A 16,182-nucleotide genomic window follows, 5' to 3' on the forward strand; every position below is an offset into this window, starting at 1 on the left:
CCAATAATTATCCAGAATTGTGTTTCAAGTGCTGTATTCTATTATTACGCTCAGTTAAAACCTAAGATTCATAAACTTTTTAAATGATATCTTTTTGATTTTATAACTTTCCCCCTGAGAATTTCAAGTCGGGAATGGAATTTTGTTCACTAATATTGTGTCCTCTAACGGAAAACAGTCGTTACATTAAACTTTCATACACGATAAAAGTTCATTCAAGAAAAATATTTGAGCAAGTCTTAGAAAAAAATATAAAGAAAATGACAGTTCTTTAGTCGATAGTTATAATATTGACATTAAAGAGTGATTATATTTTTTTTAGCCATAATCGATACATTTTACCGTGCATGATGACGTGATTATGTATAAAATAAGAAATTGTTATATTGTAAAAATTCCCAATTTACCCGAATATGGGCCTCTTTTATGCGGTTATATAGAAGAAATTTGTAAAGTCTTCGCCATCGTTTTCGTATAGATGTCAGACATCTCTACTCGTTTATAGCGATAAATGCTCCTTGGGGACATTCTTAAAAGAATGAGATTGTTGGTAAACATATATATTAGTTACAGAAAGTGCAGCCATCGTTTAAATTCTTCAGAATCGATAGTCTATGTCGATAGTATCGAAAATAAATAGTCATGTCACCCCAGATTTTAAATTAAACTATTCCACTTAAGATTATTCATTATTTTTGGTGCATAAAATCTTATCTAAAAGTCTTCCAGACTTTTTATTTTAGTAGAGACACACTTGGGGAAGATTATAACAGTTTTCCTATTATAATCATAAATTTAGCTATGACATATACCAGTTATCTTATACAACATACAATTTTCTCTTAATCTGATACACGTTCCCATTTTTTGAAAGAGAAAAATTGGTTCAATGGTATCAAAAAGAATAAGGGTGGTCTGATACTTCAGCGTTGAAACGGGATCCAGAAGGCCCGAAATACTTCTGGTTCATTCAGGAAAATAGTCCATTGCTGGTTGAACCATTGCAGCTTAATGGCACAGCAATTAACTATGCCAAGTCCAAGAAGCCAAGATTAAAAAATGTTCAAAAAGAATAACCCGCCAATAACTTGTCTCTCGCCAATAACTTGTAAACTCTGTTACTTTTTCAGATGTTTGGGAATAAAATCACCATTTATCGAATTCAAAAACGAATACGAAACACTCTCCAACATAAGTATATCAATGAATTTAACAATTGACGAGAGCAATGGCGTGACACTAAATCGTAACTTGGGAAATTCATCACCATCGACAAATGCCATTGACAATCTCCAAATAGCACCCCAAAATACCGGATTGCTGGGGAAGCAGAGACTATTGAGTCGTATTGAAGTAATAACACCGCCAACATCGACACCATCGACATCACAATTGCTGGGCACCATTGAGAGAGCATCAACAATTAAGACTGAATACATCACGAGTGCATCGATAAGTAATGTTTACGATCGCGAGATTCGCATAATTGAAGAAATTCCACCGGCCAGTGATCAAACAGCGGGTGGTGATCAGCAGATGATGTCGGTGAATGATCGCAAATACATTATCCCAATGGCATTGAAACAGAGCACAAAAGAACCCCGCAAGAGTTCAATCTTTCGTGATTCAGCCACAACCACCAATATCGACGATCTCAAGCGTCACATTGTGATGCTGCACAATCTCACTAAGCATGATCGCAATTTCAAAAGTAAATTCGTACAATTTCCCTCCCTGAGGCATCACAATGACACAATTGCTAACAGTACAGTCAAAAGTTCAGGAGATAGTCTCGGAAATACTACAGAAAATCCACCATTGAAGATAGATCCTCTGCCAAAGACCCAAGATATCCTACGAGATACAGACGAAGATCGTATGGATGATAGTGATCTTGAATTGTTGATTAATCACGAAAAAGTCACCATAGTTCCTCAGGTCTTCCTCCAGAATGATCAGACACCCATCAATGCTGCTCCGGAAAACAGTAGCACTCCCCATGTACGAATCAATCACGAAAATCTTCCAACTACAAAATCTCCACGGAGATCTAAAGAAAAACCCCTTCGAGCCAATGAAGATATCAAGAAGCAACAGAAAAAGAAACGCAAGAAACAACCGAATAAAGTGTGCAAGGAAATTAACGATAAAGTCATTGGAAATTGCACTCTGGCCACAGCATGGCGCAATAGAAAGGGTAGAAAAATGGCCAGAAACGTCACAACGGAAATCCCTCCTGGAAATAACAAGAAACTCCAGCGAGTACCAAGAAATGAACGGAGTCACTCAATTGAAAACCAACCAATAAATCCACCAAATATTTACACAGAAACCATCGACATCAATCCAAGTCTCTGCCATCAAGTGGGTGGTTTGAGCTATGGACAGCAGAAACTCTGTGTTCTGCACACCAGCATCATGCCAGCCATCAGTCGAGGTGCCCGTTCAGCTATTCAGGTAAAACTACCAGAATGAATATTTTACACACCCTTCAAATATGTTATTCAAAATACAACCCCATTTGTCTTCTTCTTTCCCAATACACCCCCCATCTTCCAACCCATCAAACTTTGCACTTCACTTTCACCAAAATTTCATTATTTATTCCAACAGACAGAAAATTAAATGCGAATTTGTGGGACTTAAACAACAACACCACAAAATTTCCAACAGGAGAAAATTAAAGGAAAATATTTTCTCATCATTTTCAATTTCATCTTTGCAGGAATGTAAACATCAATTCAAGAATCGCAGGTGGAATTGTTCAACAGTTGATGATGACACAGTTTTCGGACCAATTACCAGCATTGGTATGTATCTTCTGAATTTTATTGAGTTGTTGCAAATGTTCGTTTCATTTAAGGCTGCGTATGTAGTAGTATTAATTTAGGCCTTTGATGGACCTGTTCCAATCAGTTGGGAAATAAGAAATAAAAGTCGTAAAAGTATATTTTTCGGTTAATTTTAAATGGGGCACCTTTAAAATAAGAATGAAATTTCCAATTTGTATTTTTAAGAAATAATTCAGAAATAATTAATAAACTATCTTGATTATCGTGATTTTTAACGTATTTAACGTTTGGTCGTGATAACTTCTGTCAGAATATATCACGAAATTCTGTTCAAAAATTACTCCTTTTTGGACTTTAAACTTCTTTTAACTTAATAAATATGTATTAACAATAAAATAATATGTTAGTCTAACTTTTTAGAGGATTTTTGTTTAGATCACGTTTAGTGACCCTATGATTTTATATTGTTTACTGGTGCAGGATATTGTTTGCCGCTTCATGAACAATTACCTGCAGTCCAGATCATAAACAATTTCTAGTACACTAAATAACGAACAAATTACTAGTTTGCCAGATCTTGAACAATTTCTTTGTTCGCCAGATCTCGGACAAATCCTTGTGCAGTAGATCTCGAACATATCCTGTCCGCCAGATTTCAAACAAATGCTTGTCCAAAAGATCTCGAACATATCTTCATGCGTCATATCTCGGACAAATCCTGTCTGCCAGATCTTGCACAAATTCTGTCCGTAAAATCTTGGGCAAATCCTTGTTTGCCAGATATCGAACATATCCTGTCCGTCAGATCTGGGACAAATTCTTGTCCACCAGATCTCGAACATATCCTTATTCGTCATATCTCGGACAAATTCTTGTCCGCCAGATCTTGAATATATTCTTTGTGCCAGATCTCGGATAAATCCTGTCTGTCAGATCTCGAATATATCCTGTGTGCCAGATCTCGGACAAATCCTTGTCCGCCAGATCTCGAACATATCCTGTCCGCCAGATCTCGGACAAATCCTCTCCGCAAGAATTCGAACATATCCTGTGTGCCAGATCTCGGACAAATCCTTGTCCAAAAGATCTCGAACATATCTTTTTGCGTCATATCTCGAACAAATCCTGTCCGCCAGATCTTGCACAAATTCTGCCCGTAGGATCTCGAACAAATCCTTGTCCGAAAGATCTCGAACATATCCTGCCCGTTAGATCTCGGACATATTCTGTCCGCCAGATCGCGAACAAATCCTTGTTCAAAAGATCTGGAACATATCCTGTCCGTAAGATCTGGGACAAATCCTTGCCCCCCAGATCTCGAACATATCCTTATTTTTCATATCTCGGACAAATCCTGTCCGCCAGATCTGGGACAAATCCTCTCCACCAGATCTCGAACATATCATGTCCGCCAGATCTCAGACAAATCCTTGTCCGAAAGATCTCAAACATAACCTTCCCGCCAGATCTCGGGCAAATCCTTGTCGATCTGTCTAATGGGTCTTCTGAAGAAATATCACTTCAGAATAGTATTGCCAACAGTAATTCAAAGTGAATTTATTCTTTATTTCAAAGTTATCCCAAGGCACAAATCTGAAAATTTACAATTTATTACAGTAGTAGTGCTCTGTAGACAGACAGTAAAAAGAACTAATACTTCGGAAAAAGAATTACAGTCGCATACCGTTTTTTTATAATTGCTCCTAGGTCCTAAAATCAAGGAACCAGAATCATCAATTTATTACTAATTGTGGAGCTAAAGTCATTTTATCATAACTTTATAATAGAGTCCAGCTCAAGTATGCGAGAAAAAATGCATTTTAAAATTACTTACTTAATTTTAAAGGTACCCCACTTTAATCTAATCCGATGCACACGATTCATAAGTTTCTTTAAGATTTTTGATTCGAAAAACATCGAACTTTCTCAGCAACCCCAAAAAATTTACCGAATATTTTCTTCTGTTTTCATTACTTATTCATCCATTCTCCATGACAATGGTTATTTTCCTTTTGAGAAACAAAAGACTCTGTCTCTCACCTCCTTGGGAGGGAAACTTGAGCGTGAAATTTTCGCTGAACTTTTCTAAAAATGTTCCAAAAGAATTTTCTCGCAAAAAAAATACAAAATAAAATAAAAAATTTCTGCTTCAGAAACTTTGCGCATCCTTTTGACCATTCTACAAATTATTTGTACATGAATGAACACCAAAACGAATTCTCGCTCTCATTTTACATTTTAAATCAAAAATTCTATAAATCAAACATTTTCCCTCATTGGAAAAATGCCCGGGGCAATAGAATGAAAAAAACGACCCATAAGGAAAACAACACAATCTATCAGCATGTTGGATGATTGATGACTTTTTAATTAACTAAAAATTCAAGAGAATCGAATTTTAATTCAAATTCACCCTCTTTCCGTTTTTGTTTCTGCAACTTGTTGTATTTTTAATTTTTTTCCTTCTTTTTCTTTCTGTACCCAAGGACTCTCAATAACTTTTTTTGTGTTATTACCTCACTCAACCCCATAGCATATGAGAAAAGTTTCTAAAGTTGCTCTCAGTTTGCTTCGACAACACTCACAGTTCAAGTCTTATTGCAGAATGACGCAAAAAAAAACAGGAGAGTTAGAGGGGATTGTTGGAAAACTTCAGTGAAGGGCGATTTAAGTACATTTTAATGAATGCAAAACTGTGACGTTGTAGTCTTTAACGGGGAAGAAAAGCGAGGTTCATCATTTTATCAGTTTAAACTATACAATATAGCCAATCACTGTTGAGATAGGGCTTCCTAACCCTTTCTTCCTGCACCATTCAATATCCTCTCACGTTTTTCTGCATGAGAAACTCACTCGAGGCTCAGTAGGTTCGTTTTTTTTGTTCTTGCTTTTCCACATCATCACTGAGATCATTTATTGGCACTATGATAGAGACAAAAAATCCCTTGAGTTACAGTAAAGAAAGGATACTAACCCCTTGAGATATTTCACTCTGCTGGGGATTTATTTGATTTCAAGAGAAAAACTTCCCCCAAGGACAAATTTCCCTGTGATAATACGCCTAATTTGTATCAATGATAGAAATCAGCGGAAAATCTATTAACTGAAATATCCCCTGGAGACTATAAAACCTACAAAACCCACCGCATCGAATGACTACCGTTGAATTTTTCTCCAAGCTGGAAAGTCCATTCATGTGACGCAGAATTGAACAGAAAAATACAGGAAAGGGGACAGAAAATTTGCCATGAAAGAATAATTGAAATATGAAGTGAAATCACTAACAGAATAAAACTCGATTTCAACGCTGGAAAATACGTTTTAGTAACTCTAAGGGCTAAACCACACTGGCCGTCAAGGTTCCTTTAAATTGGGGTATTTCGAAATACACACTAGGGTAAAATTGAGTAATTTAGAATCATGTCTATTTTGGAATTTTATTATTCTGACTATTTCGTTATTTGAGAAAAAGAAAACCACAAAAAAGTACTGGACTTTACATTCAAGAGTACATCTTCGTCGTTTTCTCCTTATGCTATCTAAAACTGTTAGGAAATCTCACAGTTCAAAATTAGACTAGATTCCAAATTATCTCATCTTACCCTACTGTGTACAACACCGGTGAGTCTCAAAAAATCCCCCTAATGGTTCGTTTCTAAGATAACAATTTCTTGTAATCTGCAGTAATCTCCCCAAGTGTGTCTCGACTAATAACTTTAGTAACAATTTGATACTGTCGAATCGGTCGAATCTATAGTATCGGCAAGTCTAAATTATGATGTCATGAACGCATTCCCAGACTGCATGTCCTGACATTTCAGGAATAATATGAGTGTCGACAAATATCTACTTTACTGTTGGGAAATTATCATTATACCCCTAAGTCTGAAAAGAATAGGGGTGCCATGATAACTTTTTTTCGATAGTATCGACTGTCGATTTTGAAAAATTGTAACGATAGCTGCACTGTTTGTACCGAATACAAGTATTTATCAACAGTTACATTCATTTAGGAATGGTATAATAAATAATCCAATATAATGTTTAAAAGCCGTCATTTACTAAATCTTAGAGATACAAATTTATCGATACTACCGATTCGCTAGTATCCCCCAGATACCTCAGTACTACCCTAAATTTTGAAATATCTCTCGAATATAACTCTTTAGATGATAGGAGAGTTACAAAATCATTTGATCTCAGAAATCACAAAAGTGGAGAACAATAAGTCAAGACTCATACCAAAAATGCTGTGAAAATTGTGATATACAGTAAAATGTCACTAATTTGTGCGTTTGTGACTAAAATGTTTGACATTTAGAGAGCGATGAGTAGAAAGGCATACCTATTAACTTGACTCGATTTTCATATTAAATATCACAAGCTTTCAAGTAGTTTTTGCACTATAAAATTTCACATTAAAATAATTTCTCATTAAAACTTCTAGAATCACTCGACATTGCTCATTCAGTCAGGACACATCTGCTAGAATTGAAAAACGTTTTGATGACATGTGGGTTGTCAGACGATTGATTTCGTTTTTTAAGCATTTCATCATTTCAGTAAAAAAATGCAATCATAGTGAAAACGAGGAAGTTCTGCTCCTACCGCGTAAAAGGAGTCCTCTAACCAAAAAGAAAAGGTCGTAGGCGAGAAATTGGCTCTTAACGCATTCTTAACATGGTTTTTGTAGAAAATATCAATGACAATATTGCAAGGGGTGGCTTTAAGATATAATATTAGGTGAGATTTTTAACAATCTCACCTACTATAATCCTAACAAAATCTCATGTCCTTTTTCCTCCAGATGACTTAAGTTGGGAACTCATGTGCAAAAGTATAGTAAGATGATCAGGTAGTGCAAAAGTTTTTATTAGAAATTAGTGACTAATAGAGAACTGGAGAATTTTGCTCATTAATTTGCTCAATTATCATTAACTTGCTAATTTAATGAGCAATCATATTGATGCTCTTTTAATTGATTTAAATCAATTTTACTGCTCGAACTCCACAGAGAGACCAATATATATATTCATTTTTTTTTTCATTTTTGAATCATTCATAAAATCGGTTTTTCAAGGTCATAAGTTAAAAAGACTGTAGAGAGCGCATTTATCAATTGAATGATACCATATTTGAGCTCGTAAGAAAGGTCTTGAAATTTCTGACAAGACTGAAACGATTCCAATCGGTTATGAACCCGTTTATTATCGATTCATAACCGACAAGTAATTTTAATCAGAAAATCAATTGTGTTATTTCTAAAATATCTTAAATGATCTTTGGAGTAATTCAATCAATTAAATAAATTAGTTGTGAACCTGTAAACGGTAAATGATGCGAAATTACTTTTGAGATATAGCGTCTAAGTCACGATTTCGAGCATTCCGCAAAGCCTGGGACGCCTTGCTACCACTTTTTAGGCCCAAGTCTATGTACCATTTATGTAATAATGTGAAACACATTTAAATTTTAATGTGAAATTCTGAAGTGTGATACCGGAGTTATGTTGAGTGCCTTGCCTCATCGCGAAAGTTGTAATGCAAATTCTTACGCACTGTTTCCCTATTTTATTCTCAATTTTTATATAGATATTTAATTGCATACAGAAAATCGTCAATCAGAGCAAGTGACACTTAAATCATCTAGTTTTTTCTCAGTGCAGATAGGAAAAATTCCTATTGAAGTGCACAATGCAATTTGTTGAATGCAGGAGCTAAGATTAGATTTTTGGAAGTTCGGAAGATGTGTCTGTAGGAAGTATGGGATTTAGTCGGAGGTGTTTGCCTGCAGGGTTGAGGAGAGAGAGAGAGTGAGAGAGGCGAACGGAGAGAGGCGAACGAAGAGAGGCGAACGGAGAGAGGCGAACGGAGAGAGGCGAACGGAGAGAGGCGAACGGAGAGAGGCGATCGTGACGGCTGTCAGTATGAAAAGTGTATTGGTAGAAATAAGACGCGAATTTCTGTCCAGTTATTGAATAAAATTGATTTGTTGGAAAGTATTAAAGACGTTTAATTTTGTTGTTCAACATAAGGTCCTTCGAGACCCAACATAAAAATGTTTAAGTCCACTCCAAAAACGCAGAAAAAACGCAAGAATGCTGAGCGTCTCCGGTCAATTGAAGAAGCCAAAAAACGCAAAATGGCGGAATTAGAGCAGCTCGAAAAGCTTAAGGAAAAGCTTGAGGCGTCAGATGATGATATTGAGGGTGAAGCAAGTGAATTTAACGAGGAATACGAGATTTCAGAGAAAGGAGACGATTCTACAACCAACGAAGAAAATGAGCTATCGATGCATATTGCAAATATGTCCACAATTATCGCCAATCAAGAAAAGCAAGTCAGCAAGTTCATCGCACGTCAAGCCGTAGCCAAAGAATTGCCAGATTTCAACGGCGACCCTGAAGAATGGCCATTATTTTATGCCATGTTTCAACAAAGTTCTAAGGATGGCGATTTCACAGCCACTGAAAACACCATGAGATTGGCCAAAGCACTGAAAGGAGATGCACGGGATAGAGTAAAAACCCTCATTGCTACAGCAGCAGCACCAGAAGACATCATAAACGTGTTGCAGTCGCATTTTGGACATCCAAGACAAGTGATAAATCGAATGATGGCTCGCATAGCTTCAACACCAGACCCAAAAGATGGTGATCCAGAGAGTATTGTCAAATTTGCAACCATCGTAGAAAACTTGTCGTTTGGATTGAAATGGCTGGACAAAGGACGTTATATGGACTCTCCATGGGTGACAAATGATATTGAGAGAAAACTATCTCCAACCATGAGGATGCTTTGGGCAATGAGGGCCAAAGAAATTCCAAATTACTCTGTGACGGATCTTGCAACTTGGCTGAACGACCAATCGAAAATTTCTTTGAATATTTTGCCAGTGACGTCACTCTCAACTCAATCATCAACTGGAAACAAGCAGAAGACAAAGGAACATACACGAACACCAAAAATACGCAGTGCAGCGGTTATGACGACCCAAATTGCAACAAAGAGCTACAAATGTGCAGTGTGTGAGGAAGGTCATTATACGAATGAGTGTCCAAAATTGAAGGAATCCACGGTAAAGGAGCGTTACAAACTTGCAAAGGGTCTCTGTTGGGGATGCTTGGGCCGAAACCATCGCTTAAATACCTGTGTTCGCCGCCGCACTTGTGGATTAGATGGATGTAAGCGAATGCATCATCGCCTGCTGCATGGAACAGAGAAGTCCGTTAAATTTGAAGACGAGAAAAAAGAAGACAACGATAAAACAGGTAAAAAATAAGATATAAGACTATGATCATTCAAGACAGAACGTAAAACTAAAATTGATAACCTTTGTTGTGAATTAAAAATTAAGATTAACCTTTAAACAAAATAATGAAGTAAAATTAAAATTAAATTGGTTGAATTTTGTACTCAGTAAATTACATATTGGAATTTAATTCTTTGAAATTTTTATTGGATTTATCTTGAAAGTTTAAAATTTTGATTGAATTAAAATTATTACTAGTGATCTTTGGCAATGACTCATTGACATGTAAAAAAAAAAAAGAAACTATGTAAAGAAACAATAAAACTGAAATAAAAAAAAAATGTTTCACAGATACTAACACTAAGGTTTCAAACAATCTGAAAAATATGGAGATCCCTGTGGATGTGACCGATCCATCAGGACGAAAACTACTCACAATGGAAGGGTTATTTTCAAAAATTTCCGGTGAGTCTTGGAAAACTATCTCCATGGGAGAATTTCAAGTAATTGTGTGTTTATCATAGGTGAGGCTGAAGAGTCTTGCAGTTCAAAGGGTACGCTTACGGGGGGAGATGATGGTGTCCTTTTCGGTAAGCGTAAAATAAAAAAAAAAAGTGAAAAATTGAACACACAATTTTTGAAATTGTAAAACTGGTCTTATTTAAACAGGTATACCGATTACTAATACAAGCCAAGGTACGACGACTGAGATCGTCAGTTCTGATGAAAAAACAAGTGGTGAGTAATCGGTTATACGGGTGATTCGAAATCTAAAGTGTTAGTAGATAAGGTTTTAAAACGTATTTTAATGTATTAGGTGTGTCCTTGTTCGGAGCATCTGATTCTGGAAAAAGAATGTTTAATGAAAAGAATGAAAATACTCAAACGTCATCTGAGTCATGTGCCAAAGACCAAAATCATATTCAGGAAATTTCTTTGGTAGAATTTCAGTCCAAAGGAAGGCACACAGCATTTGCCGGTGCGTCTCAGTGTCAAGCAACAGTAATGCTCAGGGTGTTACCAGTAGAGATTGCTGCTCCTGATAAGAGTAACATTGTTAGAATTCTGGCTTTACTGGATTCTGCTTCATCAGTTAGTCTAATTGATGGTACTTTAATTCGTCGATTGGGCGTATTTGGTACTCAGGCCTCCATGGAACTGATGTGGTTGGATGGTTCAAGTAAAGAAATTCACAGCACCACGGAGGTAACACTTGCAATAAGAGGAGTATTTCCGGGTGCTAAATGGTATGAGTTGCGAAATATACGAACCATGTCCGATTTGATCTTGCCAGAGGTGCGTGTGGATAAAGAGAAATTGATTAATCAATTTCCCTATCTTAAAACAATAGAATTTTCTGGATTTTCTAACCAAGCACCTCAAATTCTTCTTGGTGAGGATAATGCTTTCCTTATCGCCACTCATGATCTCATACATGGTCCTCTAAAGGATCCTGTAGCTTCAAAAACTGCTTTGGGATGGGTAATTAGTGGCTCAGATGGGGGGAGACGACGTCACCCCGAATACACTCATATGTCGAGAAACTCGAATAAGAGTGAAATTCACGAGCTCACTGAAATTATCAAGACATCCTTTAGTACAGAAGATTTCGGTGTCAAGGTCTATATCGAGAAACCCAGAAGTCAGGAGGACAAATATGCATTATCAATTATGGAATCAACGACAAAACGTGTTGGGCAAAGATTTGAAACAGGTCTTCTTTGGAAGGACACAGATGCACCACTACCCCAGTCTAGAGCAACTGCGTGGCGTCGTCTTAGACAAATTGAAATGCGCATGGACCGAGATGAAGCGTTTAAAACGGATTACACAAAAAAGTTTGAACATTATATAGACAGTGGCTATCTTGAGCCAGTAGAGTCACCATCAGAACAATCAAGAAAGGTTTGGTATTTGCCACATTTCGGCGTGACAAATCCTAACAAACCCGGGAAACTTCGACTGGTGTATGATGCGGCAGCGAAGGCACATGGGATATCTCTCAATGATTGCCTATTGAAGGGTCCCGATTTGATGAATAACCTGCCTGGAATTCTGTTGCAATTTCGTAAAGGACAGTACGCTTTCGCAGGTGATATTCAAGAGATGTTTCATCAAATAGTGATTCGAGAACAAGATCGTGATGCGCAACGTGTTCTCTGGCGGGCAGACAAAAGAGATGTTTTTCCACAAGAGTATCGCATGCGAGTCATGACATTTGGAGTAGCATGTAGCCCCGCATTAGCCGCCTATGTTAAGGACAAAAATGCTAAGGAGTTCATCAATCGGTATCCTACAGCTGTAGATGAAATTATACGAAAGCATTTTGTAGATGACTATTTGGGATGCACAGATGATGAAGAATCCGCCATTCAACTGATAAATGAAGTCATCAATATACATAAGCAAGGAGGATTCAACATCAGAAACTTTATTAGCAATTCCCAAAAGATCTTGAGTGGTCTTCCAAAAGAATCATGCCGTGATATTCATGACAAAGATTTAGACATTGAGAGTAGTTTTGAGAAAATCCTCGGTGTGTGGTGGAATACAGAAACTGATTGCTTTACATTCAAAGTAAAGATAAATTGCATCCAGCAAGAAGTAATTGAAGGAACAGACTTGCCCACGAAGCGAGAAGCACTTCGTATCTTAATGTCAATTTTCGACCCCTTGGGTATGATTGCTCACTTTATCATTTGCGGAAAAATTCTTCTACAAAAAATCTGGAAACGCGGTATAGAATGGGACGATGAGTTGCCATCTGATCTTGGAGATGAATGGAGGAACTGGTTAAAGCAACTTTCCTTTTTACCTCGTGTCTCAATTCCGAGATGCTATTCGGATTTACGTTTCCGAACAGCTTCAGTAGAACTACATGTTTTTGCAGATGCAAGCAGTGAGGCCTTTGCTTCTGTTGCATACTTAAGATTTGTGAAAAACGGACACATTCATGTGAGCTTTGTAATGGCTCGTACCCGTGTCGCACCTATAAAAGGATTGACCATTCCCAAATTGGAATTGCAAGCCGCTTTGATGGCTAGTCGTCTTTCCAAAACAATAGAACAATACATTGATATTACTGTTCATCGGAAGGTATTTTGGTCTGACTCTATGGTAGTGCTGGGTCAGATTCGAGGAGATCCTCTGCGTCGCAATGCCTTCGTCGCGAACCGAGTAGGCGAGATAAATGAACTCACAAATCCTGAAACATGGAGATACGTTCCCAGTCAGTTAAATGTAGCAGATCAAGCCACAAGAGGGAACGGCATGGTGGAATTTAGTGCAACATCAACTTGGTATCAAGGCCCGATATTCTTGTGGAAAGATGAGAACCTTTGGCCGGCTGCACCCGGTACTCGGGACACGAAAATAGATGAAAACGAAGATGAGTTGGATTTTGAAACGATAAACGTTGTGACCTTAGATCAGCCGACAGCATCAGATGACGACAGGTTGCACGAATCAGTATTGGATCCGGAAAATTATATGCGTTGGGATCATATGCTAAAAGTCGCCGGTTATGTGTACAAATTCATTGATGCCTGTCGTCAGCGCCGCAGAACTAATAACTTAATAGAACCAAACGGAAAAATATTTCTGACTGCCAGTGACTACAAGGGTGGCGAGAGATGCATAATTCGACAGACACAACAAGAATGTTTTCATGCAGAATTTGAGTGTTTGGCACAATCACGTACATTGGAGAACCACGAAAATAATAGACACGTAAACGCTAAGCTTTCAAAGAAAAGCACCATCTATAAATTGAATCCAGGTTTGGATGAGAACGGAATAATTCGTGCTTACGGTAGGATTCAGATGATGCCACGAGCTAGCGAAGACTTCAAAAATCCTATCCTGCTTCATGCAGGAAATCGGGCAGTACAGTTAATGTTGACCCATTATCATCAAGAACTTGGTCACTGGGGAACTCCTTTGGTGATGGCAGAGTTACGACAACGCTTTGAAATTATTACCGGAAGGAAGGCATTAAAACAAATTCAAATGGATTGTATCACATGCCAGAAAGCACGATCACAACCGAATGTACCAATTATGGGCCAAATTCCTGAGGAACGTCTGTCTGCACATGTACATCCATTTACTCATACTGGATGTGACTTCTTTGGACCCCTTTATGTCAAAACAGGGAGAAGTGAGGTGAAACGATATGGAGCAATATTTACCTGTTTGACGACCCGCGCCATTCACTTAGAATTATGTGAAAATTTAACTACGGATTCCTGTATACTAGCTATCCGTCGCTTCATGGCAAGAAGAGGGGAACCCGAAACAATATTATCCGACAATGGAACGAATTTCAAAGGAGCTGAAAGGGAAATTCGTCAGTCTCTGGCCGAAATCAAACATGATGTCATCACGTCGACTCTTGCGAAACGTCAAGTGACTTGGAAGTTTAACCCTCCTCATGCACCCCATATGGGTGGGACGTGGGAAAGACTGGTAGCTCCTGTGAAAAAGGCAATCTCGCTAGCGATCGGGAGCTCCAAACACCCTCCAAGTCAAGAAGTGTTGCAGACTGTGTTAGCAGAAGCTGAACATCTAGTGAATTCACGTCCGTTAGCTGAAGTCAGCGATGCAAATGAAGTCCTTACTCCCAATCATTTTCTGATCCACCGTCAGTCTGGACTACAAGCACCTGGAACCTTCACCGATCAAGACCTTGTACTTCGAAAGGAATGGCGTAAATCACAACGTCTCACTGACATCTTCTGGAAGAAGTGGCTGCAGTTCTACACCCCAACACTGACACATCGACCCAAGTGGCACAGCAACAACCCAAATGTCAAAGTTGGAGACCGTGTTATGATCGTGGATCCTAATCTGGAGCGTAATACGTGGCCTGTTGGACGAGTAGTCGAGTTGTACCCCGGGAAAGATGGAAAAGTTCGAGTGGTTCTGGTCCGAACTGAAGATGAGCATAAAGTGTTTAAGCGACCAGTAGCAAAGTTAATCATCCTCAGAACTCCCAAATTGCTCAACGATGAATTGAAGCCGAAAGATCGGCCCAATTCGGGGGGAGATCATGTTGAATGCAGGAGTTAAGATTAGATTTTTGGAAGTTCGGAAGATGTGTCTGTAGGAAGTATGGGATTTAGTCGGAGGTGTTTGCCTGCAGGGTTGAGGAGAGAGAGAGAGTGAGAGAGGCGAACGGAGAGAGGCGAACGAAGAGAGGCGAACGGAGAGAGGCGAACGGAGAGAGGCGAACGGAGAGAGGCGAACGGAGAGAGGCGATCGTGACGGCTGTCAGTATGAAAAGTGTATTGGTAGAAATAAGACGCGAATTTCTGTCCAGTTATTGAATAAAATTGATTTGTTGGAAAGTATTAAAGACGTTTAATTTTGTTGTTCAACACAATTGGTTAAGGTCGTACAGCAAGTCAAGCAGAACATGTGGCCTCTAATAGCTAAGTTAGCAGAGCACTCGTCTAGTTGACAAGAGGTCTTCAGTTCAATTCTGGGTGGACTCTGATTAACGATACTCTGTACATAAATATAATTAACATTGAACAAAAATTTCACAAAATTCTCACAATTTAATTGCATATATCTATTTTGCAAAGTACGTATTTTGACGGTTGTACTTTGAATTGATGGCAAAAAATTGACGGCCAATGTGTTTCATCCCTTAGCCATTAAGTATACTAAAACTAAAACAATCAATCCGTGAATGAATTTATCTGGACAGCAACTGTGAAGCATATAACTTTTATTTGAGAAGCCCCAGAATCCCAGCAACAGAGAGGGAGAAAAACTGGGAATAAAAACCAAAGTTTTTCAAGGGACGCCGCCAGGCATTTAAAGACTCACTCTCTCTCCCTTTTTCTGATCCTTGCATAATGTATAAACGACCTTAGGGTTGTTTTTCGGTTTCAAATTCTCTAATTTGTTCCGGACGTATGGTTGAGGCATAATGATTATATTGTTGGTCTATAAATGCGGAAAGAATTTTTACCCAGGCACAGGGAATGTGTGGATGACATTGAGGAGACACAAGAGAAATATTCATCTCTACGACTTTTTTTTCCATTGTGCATCAACACTATGAAGCATGAAAAATAAAGTGTAATTGTTGCTTCTGGCTGGCCTCAAGGGATAAAATTTCTTGTCAATC

At 38.1% G+C, this 16,182-nt stretch overlaps 2 protein-coding genes and 1 long non-coding RNA gene across 6 annotated transcripts in view; 2 read left to right on the forward strand and 1 right to left on the reverse strand.

The window, feature by feature from the left end:
• The window catches only part of LOC129798529 (uncharacterized), a 68,641-nt gene that overhangs the window by 32,399 nt on the left and 20,060 nt on the right, over nt 1-16,182 (reverse strand). The gene's annotated exons all lie outside the window — the stretch shown is intronic.
• LOC129798501 (protein Wnt-5) overlaps nt 1-16,182 on the forward strand; it is a 63,272-nt gene that overhangs the window by 26,639 nt on the left and 20,451 nt on the right. For all 4 annotated transcript variants that reach the window (XM_055841683.1, XM_055841682.1, XM_055841684.1 and 1 more), the window contains exons 3-4: nt 1,131-2,457; nt 2,726-2,810. In XM_055841683.1, the coding sequence (XP_055697658.1) occupies nt 1,131-2,457; nt 2,726-2,810 (1,412 nt within the window). The remainder of the gene's footprint in view (nt 1-1,130; nt 2,458-2,725; nt 2,811-16,182) is intronic.
• On the forward strand, nt 8,563-15,392 carry LOC129798488 (uncharacterized). Its single transcript, XM_055841647.1, has 5 exons — nt 8,563-10,062; nt 10,395-10,508; nt 10,568-10,633; nt 10,713-10,781; nt 10,861-15,392. The coding sequence occupies exons 1-5, from the start codon at nt 8,850-8,852 to the stop codon at nt 15,111-15,113; spliced, it is 5,715 nt and encodes a 1,904-aa protein (XP_055697622.1). The 5' UTR covers nt 8,563-8,849; the 3' UTR covers nt 15,114-15,392.

Source organism: Phlebotomus papatasi, chromosome 1 (assembly GCF_024763615.1).
Source record: "Phlebotomus papatasi isolate M1 chromosome 1, Ppap_2.1, whole genome shotgun sequence".
Lineage (NCBI taxonomy): Eukaryota > Metazoa > Arthropoda > Insecta > Diptera > Psychodidae > Phlebotomus > Phlebotomus papatasi.

What these genes read in the sequence shown, in the direction of transcription:
- LOC129798488 (XM_055841647.1), top strand. Translation starts at nt 8,850, where the DNA reads ATGTTTAAGTCCACTCCAAAAACGCAGAAAAAACGCAAGAATGCTGAG. An exon ending in GTTATTTTCAAAAATTTCCG is followed by an intron (nt 10,509 to 10,567) that starts GTGAGTCTTGGA and finishes TGTTTATCATAG; the next exon opens with GTGAGGCTGAAGAGTCTTGC. An exon ending in AGATGATGGTGTCCTTTTCG is followed by an intron (nt 10,634 to 10,712) that starts GTAAGCGTAAAA and finishes TTATTTAAACAG; the next exon opens with GTATACCGATTACTAATACA.